At 28.0% G+C, this 9104-nt stretch overlaps 1 protein-coding gene across 2 annotated transcripts; it reads right to left on the minus strand.

Annotated features, from left to right (window-relative positions):
• Positions 1-2305: 2305 nt before the first annotated feature.
• LOC145193294 (uncharacterized) lies at positions 2306-6544 on the minus strand. Of its 2 annotated transcripts, none has more exons than XM_090072183.1 (4): positions 6431-6544; positions 4029-5464; positions 3077-3283; positions 2306-2768 (listed from the first exon to the last, which is right to left on the minus strand). In XM_090072183.1, exons 2-4 carry the CDS (start codon positions 5443-5445, stop codon positions 2398-2400), a joined length of 1995 nt encoding a protein of 664 aa, XP_089928309.1. In that variant the 5' UTR covers positions 5446-5464; positions 6431-6544; the 3' UTR covers positions 2306-2397. The 2 variants fall into 2 exon arrangements, with proteins under 2 accessions (XP_089928309.1, XP_089928310.1); XM_090072184.1 differs by lacking the exon at positions 6431-6544 and adding an exon at positions 6072-6304.
• Between the last annotated feature and the right edge of the window lie 2560 nt (positions 6545-9104).

Raw genomic sequence — 9104 nt, forward strand, 5'->3', positions numbered from 1 at the left:
ATAAAATGAGATCATGGTCTTAACTTAATTATCACTTAGAACGGATGCTAAAGGAACAAGTTACAGCACTAATGACTAAAGAAGTACGATATACACTTAAAAAAACACAACTCAACTTCGTTAACTTATTAAATTAAAGAAAAAAATCGGGTTATCATTTTGTAAAACTTAAAATTGCACGACGTGTTTCAAAAAAATCTCTTCGAGTTTGTTTTAAGATTTTTTGGAGAACATATACAACAATAGAATTCTATTTTTTCAATATCTTTTTAATTAAATATGTTCAAATTAGGGATGAATCTTTCAATTTGACCAATTAGAAAATAATTAGCTTCTCACTTAAGATAACTAAAGATTCCAACTATTGCTCAATATATTAGCAAATATATTACAGCAATTAATAAGGAACCGCCTGCTTAACCGTTCTAAAAAATGAATTGCGTATAGCCTGCTAAGTTTGTGTGGCGTTCAATTTTAGAACAATTTGGGCGGAGAGATGGACGGTAGTAATATAGACAGAAGCCGGCCTAAAAGGGCCCCTAAAATATAGCTTGGTGTGGGTGGTGGTAATCTATAAAAGTTCTTGATGATTGGTTTGTAGTAATTTTTCTGTACTTCAAGTCTCCCTAGGCTAGTGGTTTTCTGTACTTCAAGGCTAGTGGTTTTGAATATTCTCTAAATATTTTTTGAACTCTGAAATAAAAAGAATTTTCAATAGTTCAATAGATTTTGATCTGATGATAATCATTTAAAAATATATTCGTTTATAATACGTTTTAAGCTTCTTAATTTTGGAGACCTCTTTGAGTTATATCCAATACTTTGAGTTATCTCTGATTCTTTGAGTTATCTCCGATTCTTTCTATTATTTCTTCTGCGAAAATTCATCTGATTTTAACTTTTAAATTTAAACAGCTGACTTGCAAGTTAGTATATGTGAACTTATGCGCCACATGGTTTTTTTAGATTTCTGAAGCTGCAAAAAGTTTTTTTTAAACATGTAAAAATGTAAATGTTCAGATGAGGTAAGATTTCGTCAATGATTAACTAGATGTCTTACTTAACATAAAATCGGAAAGAAAATGTGAAGCAAATTTATTCTAGTTTGTCGGCAGCCAGCAATTTAAAAAATGATGCATGCAAATTTGTAGCTCAACATTTAAAATCAAGTTGTTGTTATAAACGCTCATGAACAAATTTATTTATTAAATATAATTCGTGAACTGTTTTACTTTTTATTTAAAAGCATTGGTACGCAGTAAAAAGAATCTGTTACATAATACCCAGAGATTACAAAAATTAGTTGTCAATTAAACGGATGTTTTTGAGTTTTACAAATGTAACTTAAAAGATGCCCGTTAGAAACCTTTAAGTGTTGTAAAAAATATATATCTTTTGAATTATGGAAAGAAGCATAAATATATCTTTTGAATTATGGAAAGAAGAATAAATATATCTTTTGAATTATGGAAAGAAGCATAAATATATCTTTTGAATTATGGAAAGAAGCATAATTATAGCGGATTAGTGAAATACTCTTATTTTAATTAATTTTCATAAATAAAACAAAAGATGTACTCAATAATAAAAAACTTTAAAAAATTTTAATGACAAACAGCATTGAAGTTAAGATGTGGTTGAAATGTGTCATTGCATTGCCGATGTTACAATGTGGTTAAAATGGGTCATTGTGTGACCAGTGTTTGACAGATGAATGAATAAAGAATGTGCTAAATTAATAAAAATGTTGCATAAAGTGATACCAAATTTATTATTCTCTAATTCATGAAAATGAACATAAAAAACTGCCAAAACTTTGAAATTTGGCATTAAAAATTGGCTATTGGCAAACCAGGGTCTGGCGAAAAAAATACTTAACTTAGTGATAAATACATCTTTACTGCAAATTGACGTTAAATCTGGAAAAATTTTATTAGATTTAAAATAAATTCTTTTAGCGCTTTCGAGGTAATTAAAGCATGTTATTTGAAACATGGTATTCAATACATCGATTGAAGCGTTACATTTCAGTAAATACCGCCACAAAGCATGACTGTATTTACTAAAACCTTAAAATGAAATTTGTACAGAGATAAATTTTTCATTGATATCTAAAAACTCCCAACTTTACAAAAAAATGTAATGATAGATAATGAGTGCTCAGTACTAAACAAGGTTAGCCTAACTTTTTTCTCTAAATTTTTAAAAGAAAGAAAGTAGAAATGCATAGAAATATAAGATAAAAACTTTATATGTAAAAAGTTTACGTATTTTACTTAGGGAAAGTTTGTAAAAATTGCATTAATTTTGGACAATTAATCTAAAACAAAATTATAAAAACCAAAATAGACAAAAAAGACGTGGAAAATATATTCAAAGTTGGCAAGCACAATTCTGTCAGGAGTCATCAAATTGGCCGTCAACTACAGAAAAAGAATTTATAGGTGTGGCCTTAATCTTTTCTTCACATTTCTTGTATAAGAAAGAGTCATAATAAGCAACCGAAGTGTATGCTTGGCAAGCTGGCGGATATCGGTTTACTGTGTTTTGAAAATCATCAATTAAGACCGAGTTCATTTTTTCACTACACACTTTAATAGTATTACTATAACTAATATTTTGTTCAATTTCTGTATCCCAGTCCTCTACATCAGGATTTGAAATTTTTTGTTTAGGTTTTTTTGCAAACGGAATATTAAAATTCATAGCAATCCATTCGTCGTTGTTCACTTCTTTATTTTGGTTGAAGATTTTTCTTGGTTCAACATCTTAAAAGTAATAGACAATTTAAAAAAAGAAAAATAAATTTAAAAAATGTGAAATACTTTCAGCAAAAAAGTCTTTTAAAATTCAAATCAAACTACAATTTTTAATATTAAAATATGATAAATAATTTAAACTTTCCTTTTCCTTCATCACATAAAAAGGTAAAACATTACAAAATATACAAAATAAAAATAGTTGGTTCAGTATAAAACCACCAATCAGTATAAAAATAGCTGGTTCAGTATAAACTTAAGAGAAAAAAAAAAAAAAAAAACCAAGATGCTTTTTCTGATAGCAGGTTTCATATTACCTGAATGAGATCTCCACATTGCTGACCCTTGTTTCATTGCATTTTGCAAAACATTTAAGTTCCAATCAACATCATAATGAAGATTAATTTCATTCAACTCTTTTTCAGGAAGATTAAAACTATTTATATTCTCATTTGGATTTCCATAGCGCCCCTTACCCCGCCAGTTATCTTTTAAAGAAGGATCACGTTTTGGATAGGTGCTGCCTAGAAATATTTAAACAAACGGAATTCTTTACAATTTGTTTTCACATAATCTGAATTTATTTTTGTAGAACTATTTATTATACAACTAGAAATATAAAGAATACTTGTACCCAAAGAAGTTTTCTGAAATTAGATATAAATATCATCATAAAATAAATATTACTAAATCAAATATTGCTATCATCATAAAATAGGTATTATTATTCTAAATTAAGTGTCATTATTTTATTAAATCAAATTATTAACTTAAATTAACTTCATTCTTAACCTCTATAATCATCTTATGAATTCATATATATGACATGTAAGTCTTTATTTTACATATAGTTATCTCTTAAAAATCCAATTCATTTGTATTGTTATTTTTTGAAATTTTTGAAACTCTTTTTTTTTTTATGTGATTACTTTAAACTTTTTTTTTTGAACTTTACCTATGAAGATTATTAATTTAAACTTAAGTATATCCTTAAAATTCCTTGAATATGCAAATAGTGGTTGACTAATAAAACAAAATGACCTAAATATTTCCTTTACAATAAAAATGATTAAGAAAATATTTTACAATAAAAATGATTAAGAAAATATTTTGGTAATTTCGTTTTACTAGTGAATCACTATTTGCAACTTGTGATTTGTAACAACTTTATAAACACAAAAAATATTAGCACTGATAGGTGTTAATTTTTAAATAATCAATTTCAATTGAAAATTTTTAGGAAACAAACAAAATTGAGCTAAACATTACCAGTTGGTAGAATCTTAGGTATGTCAGCAATGCTAAGTTGAAATGAATTTTGGTCCAAATCTAACCGAATTAAATTCTTCAACTTAAAAATAAAAAAAGGTATTTCTTTAAGATTATTGTGGAAAAGATCTAAGCTTTGGAGACCTAAAATGTTTTCAAGAGACAGAGGTAATTGTTCAAGGCAGTTATTATCTAAACGTAGATCTTTGAGATTTTTTAAGTTTCCAAAATCTTTAGGTAACTCAATTAACATATTTTTTGACAACTGCAAAAACTCTAAATTGGTAAGATCACAAAATGAGGGTGGAAGCACTCTAAGCATATTCTGACCCAAATCTAAACAACTTAAGGAAACAAGTGAACCAAACTGTGAAGGAAGACAAGAAATTTGATTTTCATTTACATTCAATTTTTTCAACTTTGTAAGAGCACAAAATGAATCAGGCAATATAGATATCCAATTTCCATTTTGAAAATTACTGCGTTCAAGTTCATTCATTGTGCTTCCTAAGTGCAAGTATTCTAAATTTTTTAAAGAACCAAATTGTGAAGATAATGAACTCATAAAATTTGCTCCAGCTTCTAACTTCTTTAATTTTAAGCAGGTGCTACAAAACAAACTGTTAAAAGGTTCCTTTTGTAATCCATTATCATGTATTGACAGTTCTTCTAAGTTTTGTAAATCATGAAACCATAATGGCACTGCTTTCAATAAATTATTTTCTAAGAAAAGTTTTTCAATAATGGCAGCACAAGCTAGTGTTTCAGGAAGCTGTTCTATTTGATTGTTTGCAAGATCAAGAAATTTAAGTGATTTCAAATCAGAAAAACTCTTAGGGACTGACTGCAGTAAATTACCATTACAATTCAAAATCTGCAATGTCTCAATTTTTCCAATATCAGAAGGAAGTTCTTCTAAGCAGTTGTTAAGCACATCTAATACACGTAAAGATTTTAAGCTAGAGAATCCGGAAGGAAAGATTGAGATTTTATTTTCATCAAGATGTAACTCTTTTAAAATGGAAAGCTGTGTTATGCTAGGTGGTAGTGTTCTTAGTTGATTTCCAATTGCAGAGAACACTTGAAGAGATTGCAATTTGCCAATATCAGGTGGAAGGATTTTTAACAAATTTTCATTTAAATTTAGTTCTTCCAGATATATAAGGGAAGAAAAACTATGACTTATTTGAGTCAACTCATTACCAACAATACTTAACTTTCTTAGCATTATCAAGCTATTTATTTCAAAAGGTAATGATATCAAGTTATTATGATCTAGAATAAGAGATTTAAGTCTGTTAACCGGTAATTGAAATAAAGTATATGGGATTTCTTCCATGTCATAGGATGAAACATCAATTTCAAAACAACTTTCATCTTCTTTAAATGAATCAAGTAAACTTAAGACTTCGTCCATTTTCTGCAGTTAGTCTTTTCTATGGAAAAAAAAATGTTAGTGAATAAAGAGTTAACAAATATTGCTATCATGAAATTATAAAATCCAGTTCAATTCATATTCAGTTGAAATTTAGCTATTAAGCTACCAAGTATAAAAAACATATATATTTGGGATACTTAAAGACTTAATTGCCACTTTTGATTTTGACTTAAAAGATTAATGTTTATATATGTATATGCATATGTATATATATATATATATATATATATATATATATATATATATATATATATATATATATATATATATATATATATATATATATATATATATATATATCTCTGTGTGTGTGTGTGTGTGTGTGTGTGTGTGTGTGTGTGTGTGTGTGTGTGTGTGTGTGTGTGTGTGTGTGTGTGTGTTAATGTCATCCAAGTGTTGTTTTTAAGATAAAGTCAATTAACTAATTGCAGAAGAACAAAAAAAAAAAATCAAGAATGATGGAAGAAGGATGATTTTTTTAGGGATTACTTAGGTTAGAACTATTTATGTTTTATAGATATTCAGAAGTTTATCTCTTTATATATTTATATAAATTTATATACATTTTATAAACATTTCTTATAATTGATATAATTAGCGAATACTTGCATTAAATAATATTTCCTTCAAATCCAAACCCTGTATCCGTAAACCATAAACGAGTTCATACGACAGATTAAAAATATTTTTGGAATGAGCCTAATGATTATTTTTATTGATATTTCCAGTTTTTTCAAAATTTCTTCGCTCGATTTAGCTATTGATTCAGAAAGTAAAGAATTTTTTTTTTTGATATTTTGAATTTTTCAAATTGTATTATGATTTTAGGCTACTATTTATCATATGTATACTTCCGTTCATAAGTTTTTTTTAACGATCTCTAAGTTTTTTCATAAAAAATATTTGTCTTAAATTTTTGAAAAAGATGAATAAAACGAGATTTAATTTAGTAATTAGCTCTTACTTCAAACTTTGTTTGAATGACATTTATGCGTTTAAAACTGCTAATGTTTTTATTTTTTAATGAATTCCCCTGAAACGAGCGTAAATGTAACCTACATAAAATCCAGGTCTTTAAACAAAACCTTCCAATGGAACGTTTTGTTAAAAGACCTGGATTTTGCGTAGAGGCTTGGATCGAATTTATCTTTAGTATCTATGATACGATAATTCAAAACATCTGGAAGTAGTTACTCAATAATTTCAACAAACGTACCTGGCACCTGTTTTCGGACCATCCAGTTAAATAATGATGTGCCTTTATGGCAGTTCATCAACATGCAGATAGTAAGCATTTAATTGCAAAGCACGCCAAACTTCGGGACATCAGCTTGCGTTTAGATTGGCAAATTAAAGTCTTTCAAAGAGGATTAGATTGTAGGGTTTTTAGTGAAATTGAGAATGATTGGGAGAAAGTCTCATAAACTCTTCAAAAAATTTCTTTGCAGGAAACTCTTCCTGGAAGCCATATTACTTTCAATAAATGAGCAATTTATGCTAGAACTGAGAATATCCATCAAGGGATATATGCTCGTGAAGTAATTATCTATCAGCATAACTTTGGTAGACCGTATCGATAAGAGTATAACACACAAAGTATTGAAGGTCTGTGGTATGCTTGAAGTCCAAATTGAGGCAACAGTATGGAGCCCCAAACATTTATTTCAATCCTATCTGCAAAAATGCGTAGATGAAAGTTTTATAATGGAGTTTTCGATGTTTATTTATTGTTTAAACATACATACATACATACATACATACATACATACATACATACATACATACATACATACATACATACATACATACATACATACATACATACATACATACATACATACATACATTCATACATACATACATACATACATACATATATATATATATATATATATATGTATGTATATATATATATATATATATATATATATATATATATATATATATATATATATATATATATATATATATATATATATATATGTATCTATGTATCTATGTATCTATGTATATATACATGCATAAATATAAATAAAAATATATATAAATGTATATTGGAAAAGAATTTGTAAAAGGTTGGCAAATGGTAAATGAAACAGTCACTGCAATTTCTTCCATGTAGAGGAATAGAAGACTTCTGTCATCTTACTATCTTCAATGTTACTTCTGTCATCTTAATGATTATTTCTATTAAGATCTGGGAACTGGCTGAGGTTTTTTTCTTCCTACAGGGTTCAGGGTGGGGGGATACAAGTCGAAGTTCATTAAACCCGGTAAAGTCAATTATAGTTTGACCGCGAAAATTTTCTAGAACAAATATCATCATTATTGTACAATATGTACAATTGAAACACCAAATAGAGGAGTTATGTTAACATGTCATTGGAAACATAACAAAATAAATTATTTCATTTGAATTTTAGCTGCTTCAATAGAAAGACTCGACACAGGGTTAGCAAAGATCAGAAACTTTTATTAGTCAGGGCACGTTAGAGGCTCTGGAAATTTTAGAAAAAGTTTGAGATATTACTAAATTGATAACATTCCGAACAGCACCCACATTTTAATAGACTTGATTGTTTTTGTTACACTCAGTGAAATTAATAATTTTTGACTTTAGTTTAATCAAATATTCATTCACTGTAATTATTCAAGAATTGATTTAGGAGTTTTATTTCTTTAAACTTGCACGAACAAGTGTAATTAAGTGTTGTTTAACTCTTGAAAGCATTAAGGTTTGGTTGGGATATCTTTAGCAGGGCTGCCCTGTGGGGGTGCGGGGTGGGGGTGAGGGTTGTTGTTTTACGTAAATTTAGTTTGATAAAAGTTTTATAATAAATATAAAAATAGGTAAATGGCATCAAATCATAGAATGATAAAAATGGATCAAGGTCTCTGGAAAAACATTTAACGATAATGCTGCTTTTCTTTATCGAAGTGCAAACAGAACTTTACCATGTCTGCATGACGTCAAAGGGTGCATAATGAAAGATGCATCCTAATGAGTTCCTTTTTATCAACCTCAGTTGTATCAATATTCTAATGCTTCTTGTTTTAAACACTTGTTACTTCTGGACTTTTAAAGTACAATGTTTGCGTTATGTTTCCTTTCCTTGAACTTTTGCAAATTAAATTGATAGCAAAGACGCTATTTTAACAGAATATCTGCGGTGAATTAAAAACAAGGAAATATTTTTCCATTTCTTAGGTGAGTTCATGATGAACTTGTTAGGATGTTATTAGATAAAATATTACAGCAGATTCAAAAATCTACGAAATGTTCTATCATACTGGACTATACTCCCAACATATTTGTCATCAAATATGCTACAGAAAGTTTAACGGAATCTTTACTAATTTATGTAATCTTTTCTAGTAAATAACAATATTTTCGTTGGTGGTTGCATAGGACAAGTTTAAGGTAATAGCAGCAACATGAAAGCCAAAAAAATGTTTAATAACGATTTTCAGAGAAATAATCAACGAGCATTGTAAATGCCATGTAGATGCCAAAATTTATACCTGGTAGTTTCAGATGACAACAAATATTCTGTAACGGCGATTTCATTTTAAGACGCCTACAAAAAGAACAGAATTTCTTTTCTGCTTAATGAGAAAACTTTAAACGACTGACAATA

The sequence above is a fragment of the Hydra viridissima genome, unplaced genomic scaffold (genome assembly GCF_058129835.1).
Source record: "Hydra viridissima isolate aposymbiotic clone 2 unplaced genomic scaffold, HvirCarnegie_v1 scaffold_14, whole genome shotgun sequence".
In the NCBI taxonomy this organism is placed as follows: Eukaryota; Metazoa; Cnidaria; class Hydrozoa; order Anthoathecata; family Hydridae; genus Hydra; species Hydra viridissima.